Source organism: Chelonoidis abingdonii, chromosome 3 (assembly GCF_003597395.2).
Source record: "Chelonoidis abingdonii isolate Lonesome George chromosome 3, CheloAbing_2.0, whole genome shotgun sequence".
NCBI classification, from domain to species: domain Eukaryota; kingdom Metazoa; phylum Chordata; order Testudines; family Testudinidae; genus Chelonoidis; species Chelonoidis abingdonii.
In genome coordinates this window covers 147,603,351-147,617,597 of record NC_133771.1, presented here as the reverse complement: position 1 = coordinate 147,617,597, position 14,247 = coordinate 147,603,351, and the positions used below count along the sequence as shown (strand labels likewise).

The 14,247-nt window shown below is 40.1% G+C and overlaps 1 protein-coding gene across 4 annotated transcripts in view; it reads left to right on the top strand.

Moving 5' to 3' along the window:
• The window catches only part of SMYD3 (SET and MYND domain containing 3), a 701,794-nt gene that overhangs the window by 588,168 nt on the left and 99,379 nt on the right, over positions 1–14,247 (top strand). For all 4 annotated transcript variants that reach the window (XM_032801055.2, XM_032801054.2, XM_075064202.1 and 1 more), the window contains one exon: positions 7,212–7,322. In XM_032801055.2, the coding sequence (XP_032656946.1) occupies positions 7,212–7,322 (111 nt within the window). The remainder of the gene's footprint in view (positions 1–7,211; positions 7,323–14,247) is intronic.

The window sequence follows — 14,247 nt, the reverse complement described above, 5'->3', positions numbered from 1 at the left end:
ACTGTGCTTCCAAAATGGATTTGGGATCATATATAAGGTGTTGTTTCAAGTCATGTAGCAACAAGAAACTTCAAAGAATTTTAAGGTTTAGAAAGCCATATACAGACAGAATGTTACACTTTAGGTAATAAATAAAAGTCTGAGTAATCAATTACACTTATTGGGGAAAAAAGAATCACAGTAGTGACTCAAAGCCAAGGTATAAAAGGAGCACCCTTCTGTAGTTATCCATACAGGAACAAACTCGATGGGAATTCTGGACCCTTGCAAGGGCAATACGAAGCGCTAGAATTTTATGTTTTCATTAGACCGGTGAGAAATAAAAATAATGTTGCACTTCTGTAGCACTTTCCAACTGAGGATCTCAAAGCAATTTACAGACACCAGTGATTTATGATCCCCATTTTACCAGTGAGGAAACGGAGACATAGGGTATGTCAGCACACCTGCTGGGAGCGAGTCTTGCAGCCTGGGTTGACAGATTTGTGCTGGTGGGGCTCACGCTAGGATGCTAAAAATATGGACGTTCCAGCTCAGTTTGGAGATTGGGCTCTGAAGCCTATGGATGGGAGTGGGCTTCAGAGCCCAAGGGGCCAATCCAAGCCCAAATGTCAAAGCAGTGTATACACAGCTATTTTAAGTATGCTAGCCTGAGCCCTGCTAGTGTGAGTCAGTCAACCCAGGCTGCGGGACTGACTCTCTGCAGCTGTGTAGATATATCCAGAGAGGGTAAGTCACTGGTATTAGACACTGCTATTGTGCTCATGTCAGTATAATATGAAGTGGAAGGCCCAGTGTAGCTCTAGTGGTGCAGGTATAACTGAGATCAGAATCAGGCCTAGATTGGGTTCTAACACTCTTATCATTTAAATTGGATAATATTGATCAGGTAAGTGATAAACAGATACGGTCTATCTAAAAATGGTGCAGCTTTCTTTTTCCCTGCCAGTTTTGAGAAAACTGGAGCTGTTTGATGGCTTTATTCTCTGATGCACTGGGAATTTGTTGGTTTGCATATTTTTGACATGAAATCATGTGACACTGGTTTTGATTTAATTTTGCTTTGAGCTTTGGGGTTCTTTCAAACCTCAAAACCAAAGTGAATCTCAGGAGCTGTGAAACTGGGCAGGTTAAACAGAAAAATATGTTTGCACAAATCCCCATGAAGAGAAACTGCTGAGTTTGAGGCGGTTCTGAACTTGATGAAAACCTAATCACTCTTAACATCACATACCAACAATCCTGGTAAAAATGGGTCTTATTTATGGAGAATTTAATATAGATAACCCCAAGAATTCAAAAATCATGAGTCAGGCCACCCAGCAACTCAAGAGATTGTTTAAAATCATCAGACTTGAAACTAATAATAAATATGGTGATTTTTTTCTTTGCCTTCTGGGTTTTGTGCCATTAAGGATTCACATTTACAAGCTTTTCTCCTCAACAACATATGCTAAAATCTTACTGTTTTTTTAGATTGGAAGCTGAGATTCTCATATTTATCACTTGTTTCTAAGTGCTGGGGCATTAGAAAAAATTAAATTTCACAAGGCTAATAATAAAATTGCAAGATTTAGCAACATTGAGAATTATTTGGTTGTTCCGGTTTGTTTAGGAAACCAAACATTCCATGGTGGGCTCTGATCTCAGTTGCATCAGTTTTACACTTGTGAAATTCCATGGAATCAATGCACAAACATACTCTGGTCTCACAGGTTCCAGCCAGTGCACACTCCAAAATGTGCTCAGAGGGGCAGCTCCTATTTCTATTTTGACCTTACTGGTACACCTAGACCTTGTCGGCACTACACAGTTAAGTCAATCTATGTTAAGCTGACATACTGTCACTGCAGTAATTACTGCGATATTTCATGTCCACACTACCCTCCTCCTGCTGGTGCGGGCATCCTCACCAGGAGCACTTGCATCAACTTGTGAGGGGCAGGGTGGGCTCTCAGTTCAGTGTGGAGCAGGCACTGTGTGTGCTTGCCTGATATATGCTTATCAAAACAACTGCTGTACGCCCAATTCACCAAAGGAGAAGGGAAATGAGGAGACCAAAAGAAACACTGTAAAGACACCCTCAAAATAAATATCAAGAGATGTGGCATCAACACCACGCACTGGGAGACAGCAGCCCAGGACAGGGATAACTGGCGAAGACTTATCAGAGGGGGAACGTCCGCTTTTGAGGAAAATCGTCTTGCTCTGGTCGCAGAAAAACTCCAGAAAAGAAAGGAAAGACAACTGTCACGCAGCAATCGCGGCCCAATCCTGTCTTCCAACATCACCTGCAATGTCTGCCAATGAGCCTGTGACTAAAGGATCAGACTCCTCAGTCTCCAAAGGACCCATGAAAAATAAAACCTGTGAAAGAGATCATCCTCGTCCTCAAGAGATCGCCAACAACTTTGCTGATGAAGATGATCAATTGGGTTGTATACGATATGTGAGGTCCTTTTGGATATGCCATTAAAAACCAGTGGCTGACCTGTACCCCGAGTTCTACTCTCATATGTACCCATCCAATGTATTGAAGACGTTTAGAGAAAAAGTCCCTTTTGAGGAACTGGAGCCATGTGGAAGAACCTCCTCCAGTTTTGAAACTTTGAGTTTGTATTTCATTTCATTGTGAATCTTAGTCCTAGTAGAACTCTTTTACCCTCCCCTTATGGCATTTCTCCCCTATTATTTTCCTCATCTCCTTTCGCTGTATTGGGCTGTGCTGTTGCTACACACAGCTTCACCTGGAGTGTAACTAGCAGCACAGTGAAACTAACTGAAATCCTGATGTTTGAAATGCTGGATATGAACACCTCTGAGAGCAGGATTTGACATATGCAGAGCAGAGCAGCAGGGGAGCAGAATGGAAGAAGCAGAGGTGAAGAGAAAACAAAAGAAGGGCTGGGAGCCAGATCTGAAGCAGGAGAGAGGGGATCTCCTACTACTCTCTTGTCTCTAATTTGTACCAGATTTCAGAGCACAATTGAGCCTAATAAGAGGAAGAGGGAAACGACGGAAGTTAGCTGTGGAAATTTCAGTCTCTCTCTCTCTAATTATAACTTAGGATACAGGAGTATCTCAAATTTGCTTCTAGTCACTCATACCCAATTATAAGATTGTCCTCCTCCTCCTGCTCCAATAATGTCAGTCTTAGCATTGATTTTCCTGGCTTTTGTTACCTTAGGACAAGCCCTAAGCATTATGTAAAGTTTTCTTACATTTTAATTTCATTTTTGAAAGAAAGTAAGTACTGGCTAAAGATGGGATGTGGGGAAAAGAGATTAGAAAATAGAAATCATTTACCTGGAGATGAAAGTGGCTCCTTCAGGGATAAACTGGACTATCAAATTCATATATATTCAGGAACATTTTTCAAACACGCGGAGAAACCTGCTCTGAAGACGGTGTCCAATGCTCCCCTGTCTTAAGTAACCACTTTAAATTAGCTGCGAGGTTTCCATTGTAATTTTGTCTGACCTACTGTTAAAGACCACTTCTGGTACACAACCAATTTTGGTGGTTGGTTGCTTGTCTGTGCTAATTACAGTTTTGAAATTCTTATAACTGTTCCACAGTATGTACATGATGACAGATTTTCAAACAGAATATTTGTTATTTAAGACATGTCTTTATAGTATTAACACCCATTAACTGGTATTTGTTACAGTTCAGTTTTTAATTAAATTAAATTATGGAACCTGGGGCCCAGATTCTCAAAGGGACCATTGGGGTGCGGTTGGACGCAGTAAAGCTTTGGTCAGCTGGATTAATAATGTAATTAATACTGTACATCCTACATGCAAAATACTATTGAAGCAGTATTTGATGAGTGTGAATATTTCATAATTATGTACAAGTTAAATGAGCCTTGCATCTAATGAACAGATCCAAAATTAAAACAAGTGTAAGAGACAGACTTTAATAAAGGGCTTCTACGTATAACTGATTAAATGATTAGTATACACTTAGTCACTGGGAGAGTGGTCGTGTTTTTGAACATTACATTTACATTGTCCCATTCAATCTGGCAGCAACAATGCAACTTAATGCAGCTCCCACTGAAATCAGTGGAAACATGCCCATTGATTTCAATGGGAGCTGGATCAGACCCTTTAACTGCACAAAAAATCAAGGGGTTTTAAAGTTCCACATCATAGGGATTATTAATCTTGTGTTGCCTTTCACTTCTTGGTCATAAATTCAAATTCAGAGCAGGTTGTCAGTGACTGTTATCATCTGGTAGCAGTTTAGTGGCCTAGAAGAAATTGCTTTCAGTTTAGTTCCTATTAAGAAGTTTCCTGCATCATACTTGGTACTCTTGTCAGGAGCACAAACAGAAAGGAAAAAGGGATTGAATGGGTCTGGAGACTGGAAATGGGCAAAGTGGGGGTTGGTTCACTCTCTGTTAGATTTAGGCTGTGCTTTGTGATTCAGGTTTGAGACTCAACCACTTCTAATGCTTAGATTCAGCAGTGTTGAAAGCTTATGACCTTTTCTCTCAATATTTTGGCCCTGAATGAAGAGCTCACACATGAATGGTTGTTCCCACAAGATTTCTGCTCCTTGGACCATGTTTTAGCCAGATTCGGTCTCTTCTGGTTTTGGATACAAGCTAAACCTAAAATCATAGGAAGGGGATCAGATCCAGTGATTCAAATCCAGCTCCCACCAAGATTTAGGGGAAGATGATTCAGATTTGAACTTCTGGGTCTTTATTTAATGGAGGCTGATACACCTTCCCACCTGCTCCCAGTTAGGACTGAGGCTTATGCAGGGGCGACTCTAGACATTTCACCACCCCAAGCACTGCGGCATGCCGCGGGGGGCGCTCTGCTGGTCGCTGGTCCCGCGGCTCCGGTGGACCTCCCGCAGGCGTGCCTGTGGAGGGTCTGCTGGTCCCACAGCTCTGGTGGATCTCCCGCAGGCATGCCTGCGGAGGGTCCGCTGGTCTCGCGGCTCCACCGAAGCCGCAGGACCAGCGGACCCTCTGCAGGCACACCTGCGGGAGGTCCACCAGAGCCATGGGACCAGCAGACCGTTCGCAGGCATGCCACCGAAAACTGCCTACCTGCCACCCTCCGAGCAACCAGCATAGCGCCCCCTGTGGCATGCCGCCCCAAGCACGCGCTTGGCGTGTTGCGGCCTGGAGCCGCCCCTGGGCTTATGGGTAGATCAGTGTGGAGAACCATGCTCGTGAGGTGTACTTGATCTGTTCTGTTATTCAACAGAGAGCTGAGAGTCACAATCTCCTTCCTGGTTTCCCCTTTGCTCTAAGGGGCTGATATCTGGGTGCCAGGTCTACATCTGTTGCATCATATTTCCACCCTGTTAAGATTGCAGTCAGGCACTCAGAAGTTTGGAAATGCCAGAATAAAAGTTGCTTGGGCATCCTTAATTTGATCCTTTTATGTGTATGCATTATGATATACTCTTTAATTACATGACCACATACTATACCCCACTCCCACACCACTCCCCCTCACCTGTGGAAATTTGGGGTGCTTGCCTTTGCAACCTTAATAATGTTCTTTAACATAGTTATTCTTTGTGTAATAAATATTAAATTACATTTGTAATAACAAATGAACAAAGTACAGGCATTATGCTTGGTTGGTAATTGCTTGTTTACTCATACTACTCACTAACTTGCAAAACTCAGTAACTGACAATTGGGTCTCCCAGTCATTAGTGAAGATTGGTAAGGGTTCCCTGTGATTTCTGTTTGAACGCTGTCTCATGATTTAACTAGGAGTCATGTGAAAATGTCTTCCTGTTAGCTGAAGTATCTAGGTGCAAGATGTAGTAATGTGACCTGATGTCTAATTTTGCCCTTTTTGGAATACTTCAGTGGTCATTGGGTACCCTGTAATCCACAGCACATGTGACTAAGCAGCTGAGGGCTGAACTGCACTGTTGTTTTGCTACAAAATCTCCTTCTTATTAGTTAATGCCTATGCAGTGCTCTAAACATATAAAGCATTATATAAATGTCATGATTCTGGTCCTTTAAAATTTCTTCTGGCTGGTGGGAAATGTCCTTTTTCTTTCTTTCTTTCTTTCTTTCATCCATTCATCCATCCATCCATCCATCCAACATTGGAAGTTACCTGAATGGCATTAGGGTTTTCAAAGGGCTAGAAATGAACATAAGAATGGCCATACTGAGTCAGACCGAAGGTCCATCAAGCCTACTATCCTGTCGTCTGACACTGGCCAGTGGCAGGTGCCCCAAAGGGAATGAACAGACAAGTTATCATCAAGTGATCCATGTCCTGTTACCCAATCCCAGCTCCTGGCAAACAGAGGCTAGGGACATGATTCCTGCCCATCCTGGCTAATAGCCATTGATGGACCTATCTTCCATGAATCTATCTAGTTCCCTTTTGAATCCCGTTATAGTATTGGCCTTCACAAAACCCTCTGGCAAGGAGTTCCAGAGGTTGACAGATGCAAGTATTATTATTTAGTTTCAATCAGGGTTGTTCAATCAGTACTTCTTGCAAGTACTTGGGAATATTTTCAGCAAATCTAGATAGGAGGGTCATATGTTTTTGTCAGTCACAACAAAACAGCACTTAAATATTCCAATGATTGGTATTGTAGACATACTTAAAATAGTGAGATAGGATTGAAATAAAACTAACCTGGTTGACGTATATAGAATAGAATGTATATTCTCAAATAAAAGTGATATCTTTAAGTCAAAATATTTTTAGACACTTAGATGGTGCTGGAGTCCAGGATTACAGTCAGAGCTAGTCAGAAAATGGAATTTCCATCCCACTGGAAATTTGGATACTTCAACATTTGCTTCCATCTTAAAATCAGGACAAAAAGTTGAAGAATTAAATGTTTTCTCAAAATTAAAAGTTCTAAAAAATTTTTGATTTGGCAATGTTAACGTGAAAAAAATTTAGATTTTCTCAGTGGGATGTATCCATTTATATGAAATCAAATTTTGTGGTGGAATCCCCTTCCTTAGAGGTTTTTAAGGTCAGGCTTGACAAAGCCCTGGCTGGGATGATTTAGTTGGGAATTGGTCCTGCTTTGAGCAGGGAGTTGGACTAGATGACCTCTTGAGGTCCCTTCCAACCCTGATATTCTATGATTCTGTGACTGGGACATATTCAACCAGTTCTACTTACCGGTATTTACTGAACTGATGTTTAAGTATAACAGTTCTGTTTTTTTCTGTTTGTTGCACATAGCTCACTATCAGCTATATTGAATCACTGATGCCCAGCAGTGAGCGTCAAAAACATCTGAAGCGCCAATATTGCTTTGAATGCAACTGTCTTCTGTGCAAGACGCAAGAAAAGGTACGTTGAGTAAAATCTCTGGCCACTGAAATATAATTTCCCAAGTCCTGTGACTAGTTGCCTTCTTGATTTGTAGGAACTTATCTTTCATTACTTGTACTGCCAGAATCCAGAACCAAATGGCCTTTGCCCTCAGTGCTGTTGATGTTCCTATGAAAGACAAGTGTGAATGAAAGAAAAGCAGACCAAGTAATCTATCTGATAAGCAGCCTTTCTTGCTAAAATGTGTAATGCCTATTGAACCAGAATTTGTTTTCAGTCCTGAATATTGTAGGTCAGACCAGTTTGAGCTTCAGGGACTTCTGAACTTGAGGGTTAATGTGACTCTGAGCCATTATTTCAAAAAGAAAATCATCGCTCTTAACTGAAAACAGTTGTATGATTTTAGGGGAAACTATGTCCACACTAGCTCTAAAACTAAACCAATTTTGAAAAATATACACAAGAGTAAAATCATGAACTATACCGATCACCTGCTGCACCCAATGGAGGCAGAATTTGCTCCAGTGTTGTGAAACTCTGTTGCCAGCTGGCTCTGCTCCTCTGCACTCTGCATGAAGGTTCCATTAAGAAGGGCGGAAGTTGTTTGTGGAGCATTGGGTCACTGAGCTTTAATAGCATTAGAACTGTGTTCAAGACTGCTCCCTAGGAGGGCACAAACAGGCCCCTGTAGTTTGGTTCAAGCATGGTTTAATAGCTGTACAGTATGAACACAAACTGGGCTAGCTACTTTTCAAACATGTTGTGAGATCCTGTGGAATATACAAAATTAGTCTGCCTCTGGAGCAGGGTGTATTTGTTCCTCTAACTAAACCTAGATTTTTTTTTAAAAAATTGATAATGTCAGCTCTGACTCCCTCTCTTAAGGTAGCTGTGCCTTGCCAACAGACCACAGATGTGCATGGCATAAAATGATGCAAACATGATTCTAAGGAACAAGATGATATAATGTGTGATCCAAGAGGTAATTTATACTCCAAAGAACAGAGAGAGAAATTCAAAATTTTCATTTCAATTATGTGCTGCTTCTGGATACTCAGTGTGAGGGAGGGGACGGGTGCTGGTGAGAACAACCCTAAAAGCATGCCAAGTCCTTGAAAAGTCTAACAAATCCTATGGCACTGCAGCAAGCATTTCAAAGAAAAGGGATCTTAGCAGAATTATTTGCACACTAAGGGCCATAAACTGCTTTCTGTTCATGCAGAGAACTCTTTGACATCAGTGGGAGTTTGGCATGTGAGGCGATGTCAATGTATAGCTGTAATGTTGGTCTGATATTGTAAACAGGAGAATAAAGGGAAGCAGCTGGGTTTCTGCCTTCTTTTTTAACTGTTTTCTTGAGTGCCATAGCATCTGAGAATTGTTTGGGCGGGCTGCATCCAACACATTCATCTCAGTATGGGTACAGCCACATTTAATAAAGTTGAGCATACAAACTCTACCTAAAAATCAAATAGGGGTCTTTTAACAGAAGGTGTGAAGTAGAACAGTAGTGATAGCAAGAAGTACTCAGCACGTTGAAAAATAGTGACTGAGTTAAGAAGTAAGATCTGTGGAGTATGCTGTATCACAAGTGCCCATGTATCACACCCACTAAATCTTAAGAGGGGTTGCGTGTACTCACATTGATGAAAATAATAAAGTGCTCTAAATGCCCTCCAGACAGTCATAAACTCTCTCTCTTTCCCTCAATCTTTTTTAGAGTGAAACTTCTAGGAGAAAATTAATTTTGTGTAGTGGCAAATTTTCCAGGGGAAATGTTATTGCAAAATATTTTGGAAGGCTTGTTCTGGCAGCATTCTGAAATCTCCCAATGTTTCTGTATTATTACAATGTAAAGACCAAAGACCCAGCCCTGAGAGATTCTAAGATCCTCATCCGACTTCTGAGTGGTTTCTGTTCCCATTGACTTCTCTGGGAATTGAGGGCATGCCATTCATTGTCTGTTAGGAAGACACTTTCATATTGGGATCAGGTCTAACACCTTTAGACGTGTCCTGCTGTAGTCCCATAGTTAATATCTATATCTCTTTTGAACACTGTTGGTAAATTGTGCTGACTTAGTAGATGTGATTTCACTTTTATATGACTGCCGCTCAACAGAATCTGGATTTCAGCTGTCAGTCATTTTTATCCATTGAACTACATGTCAGATTCAAACTCTTCCTTACAATGACAATAGTTTTATTTTGTTCTTTCAGCCATCTTCTCCTCCTTTGGGATAGACTAGAGTTAGATATATATTGGTCTGTGTGCATGTAGTACTAAGAAGCTAATAGAATGAATTCACACCTCTGATCTTAGAAAATCAAGTGGTAACCAATTTTCCATCACTTCGGATTTCTAATTATATATGAATTCAGAGAACAATAGCATCACTCAGTTGCTCCATTGCTTTTTTGTGTGTCACTCATGTAAGCATTATCTAAAGTTTCTGGTGAAGATAGTTTTCTTGAACACAGTAGTTATTCTTTAGTCATAACTCACCATCATGAGTTTTGGGTTCAGGATGACTAGCAGATTGAAACTACACGGTACATTAAAGACAGTACTAGTAACATCTCTGAAGATTATTAAATATAACCATGAAAGAACACACGGTTTGTGAGAGAAAGATTTTATAAATATAATTGTCTACGTAGCAAACTTGGAAGCCTCTGTCCCCCGTGTTACTTTTCTATTATTTGCTATTGGTAAGCCAGGAAATATGCTAACACTTCAATTGCCAGAGGGCAGTGACAGGCCTCTTTATTCTAGAGGCAATCATTTTCAAATTCTGAAATGGTTGGATATGGATGCTGAAAAGTGCTGCAATCAGTAGTCCAGTGTGCATTCTCCCTGTGAAGACCAATAGTGTCACCTCTAGAATTCCCTTGTTATCCACCAACTTTTGTGAGGGATGTCCCAAGACTCTTCACAAGGCCAGATTTCCAGCAAGAAAATATGCTACTGCTTTGCCTTTGGGACAGCAAGGGTGACAAGCTGTTTACAGTATGTTGACAACACATATCAACAGTAAATTACCATATTGCTAGGCGAACAAAAGGATTTCCCTGTAAATACAGTGGCATAGTCAAAGACAGCATTATTGCATTTTATCTTGTAAAATTTCATTATGAGTAAAAATGTAAATCCCAAGTAGCTGAGGAATGCTTTATTATGTCTTGAGATAAGTCCTTAAATGTTTCTTCCATTGTAATTATCTCTCTGAAAAAGCTATAGCATCTCTTTTAGTTCTTTATATAGAATTTTTAGCTCATTAGCACTTTAAGGACCCAATCTTGCAAGGTGCTGAGCACCCCTGCAAGGTGCTGAGCACCCGTTGCTTGCATTTGAGTCAGTGAGTGTAGAGGATACACTCACAGGAGGCACTCAACAACTTACTGTAAAACCATGGATGAAATCCCCACTGAACTCAATGGGAGTTTTACCATTCTTTTCAATGAGGCCAGGATTTTACCTGATACCTTTTTACTTTCAGAGAAGCTAATGCAAAGAGGTGCTCAGAACCTTTTAGGAGTTTCAAATTGAAGTTTGTGTCAAAATCTGGTCCTTTATGAGTGAAATTCATGTTTCTTCTTGTGTATGTTAAAAGATGCTGTATTTCTATCTGGTTTTATAGACCAGTGGATTGGGCAGAGGACTGGTAGTCAGGTGACATGGATTCTGTATACAACTCCACTATTGACTTCCTGGGTGACCCTGGTCAATTTGATTAGTTCAAATGTGGCCTCGGTTTCTCATTGACTTTTTTATAATTGCTGAGGAGCCACCATTCCAGCTGAAGTTGATCGGAGCTTTGTGTGCTCAGTACTTCTGAAAGTAAGAGCCAAGATGTCTTTAGTTGGGCATCCAGAATCAGGGGAAACTTCTGCAGACGTTGTCCTTAATCTCTTTGTGCCTCAGTTTCCTCACTACTGAAATGGAGATGATGATTCTTAATCACCTAAAGCACTTTGACATCTTCAGGAGAGAACAGACTATATGCATATAAGATAATGATGCCATTACAAACTCAGCATATACATGTTGCTCCAAAATGTTTGACTTCCTGTGTTTTCTCCTGTTCTATGTATGGGAAGATACTACAGTTTCTGAAGTCCCGGAGTTGTAAATGTTCGTTTTTTTAATTGCCCCCACTCCATTATAAGGCATTATTATTTATTAGTTCTTCTATCCTTTGTCCCATCTATATGGGGTCGGATCTTCTTCCCCATTCCAGTCTGTCTTGAAGCAGTTCCTTGGAAACTCTGCAGCTATTATTATTTATTACTTGTATTATTTAATTATGTATTTTATGTAGTGCTTATTGTAGTGTGGTATCTTAGAGTTATAATAAAAATTGAAACAAATGTATTTTCTCTCAAGTACAGCCATCTGAAATTAATTATAAGTGGATCAGACTGTAGTCTGTAGACTATAATAGAATTACGCCAGATAGACATTGGTATAATAGCAGCAGAGAATCCTGTGGCACCTTATAGACTAACAGACGCTTTGGATCATGAGCTTTCGTGGGTGAATACCCACTTCATCAGTCATTCATCTGATGAAGTGGGTATTCACCCACGAAAGCTCATGATCCAAAGCGTCTGTTAGTCTATAAGGTGCCGCAGGATTCTCTGCTGCTTTTACAGATTCAAACTAACACGGCTACCCCTCTGATAATTGGTATAATAGACCTCAGAATCTAACCACAGTGTATATACTAGATTTATACAGAAACAGGGCCAGATCCTGCCCCTCCATTGTTTCTGGGGAACACCACTTAATTCAGTTGGGTCATAAGGGTGCAAATCAGGACAGCATTTGGTCCATAATATAATACACCTATGTATGAGGTTGTGATATTCATGTGATAAATTGCAGGGATACTTGATAAATTGTGACTCCACAGAATCATGTAATTAAAGTGCACCTATGACTTCCTCAACTGTCCATCTCTTCCCGGTCTATTTCTAAGGTTTCATATATATAAAATCAGGAAACCAAAGAATAATTATTTTTTATCAAATTGGGCATTTTCTCCAAAATTGCATAGAACAGCAATATTCAGTCCTGCACAATTGTCATTGTCCAATGTCTTATGACTCTTCATGACTAGATAAAGGAACTTCATACAGCTTAGAAGAGGAGGCTTCAAGTTTTCTAATGACATAATCCTCAACACTCCCCCAACCATGGTTGGTGAGCTCTGTAGTTCCCCTACGGAGGGCTTCCATTATCTAGGCCTTAGACTGGAAGATATTCATGTAAGATATTCTGTATATTCATGATATTCTGTCTCTTCATATATTTTTATACAGCACCAACTGTAATGGTGCCCTGATTCTAGGTGGGGCTGCTGCACATCAGTGTGTATTAATAGTTGTCTAACTATAAATACACATAAATGTAAAGGACACACAACACTGTCCTATCATATTCTCTAATGATTATTAGCTTAGCTCACTACCTAGTCATTGGATGTTTGAAAATGGCAAATTAACATAGTCTCATTGTAAAATCAACAAAAGTAAAATGTAGATTCTTCTTTAGAAAGTTGGGTTACCACCAAATGTAATGGCATGGGTCACAACTCTAACTAATAAAAATAATCATTTTTGACCTACACTGAAGGGCAGATTAGTAAATGTAATAAGAAAACCTTCAGAAAACTTGCTCACAGGATGTTTGCTGACTGTCAGTAGTTAAGTTATTACTACTGTAACATCTTCAATTCATTGTACTTCTGACAGGTTTATACGTTATTATTTGTTGCAGATATTTTAAGATCAATCTTCACTTTGATTTGGAAACCCTTCCTTCCTAGAAGCTGAACTCTTGGCAGTGTATTACCATTCCAGCACACGAAAGCCCCTAACATCAATTATAATTAAAAATGGGATTACAGTGATGACAAACATTTTAAATGAGAGACTGTTTTTTTTCCACTGTCATAATCCAAGGTGTTGTTAATGTTCTACATTTTCAGCCAAGGATTTCAGAGAGATTTGTGTTTACCGAATCTCTTTGCTATGAGTTGTCCTTCTAATTGGGAACCAAGATTTAATGCTTTACCCTCATTTGTTTTTTGAAATCTTTTGTTTAGCAGTAGGTGCTGTCAAGGTCAGAAGCAATGAACTTTGAATTTGACTCCCCAGTCATTTTTCCATTTGGCCAGCATTTGAAAGTTGCCAGAGCTAATTATAATGTAATGGCATAAATGTTTTATTTGTTTAATCATTTTATTGTTTTCCTTTAGTACTCATTCACTCAAACAACAAGAAGTCCGGTGGCAGTGACGAAACCGGACAGTCCCTACATAAAAGAATAAGTGGACACAAATCAGACATCAGGAATGGTAACATACAAAAGCCAGTAGGTGAACACTTCAGTCTCCCTGGACATTCTATAACAGATTTAAAAGTAACTATTCTTGAACAAAAAAACTTTAGAAACAGACTTCAAAGAGAAACAGCAGAACTAAAATTCATTTGCAAATTTAACACCATTAACTTGGGTTTGAATAGGGATTGGGAATGGCTGTCTCATTACAAAAGCAGCTTTGCCTCTCGTGGAATTGACACCTCCTCATCTATTATTGGGAGTGGACTACATCCACCTTGATTGAATTGGCCCTGTCAACGCTAGTTCTCCACTTGTGAGGTAACTCCCTTCTCTTCATGTGTCATTATATAATGCCTGCATCTGTAATTTTCACTCCAAGCATCTGAAGAAGTGAGGTTTTTTACCCACGAAAGCTTATGCCCAAATAAATGTGTTAGTCTTTAAGATGCCACCGCACTCCTTGTTGTTTTTGTGGATACAGACTAACACAGCTACCCCCTGATCATTCACTCGGGTACCCTTAAAATTGGGTCTCCTGCACAACAGCCAATCCATCTGCATCTGAGCTAGAATATCTCTTGCAAATGTTTAACTG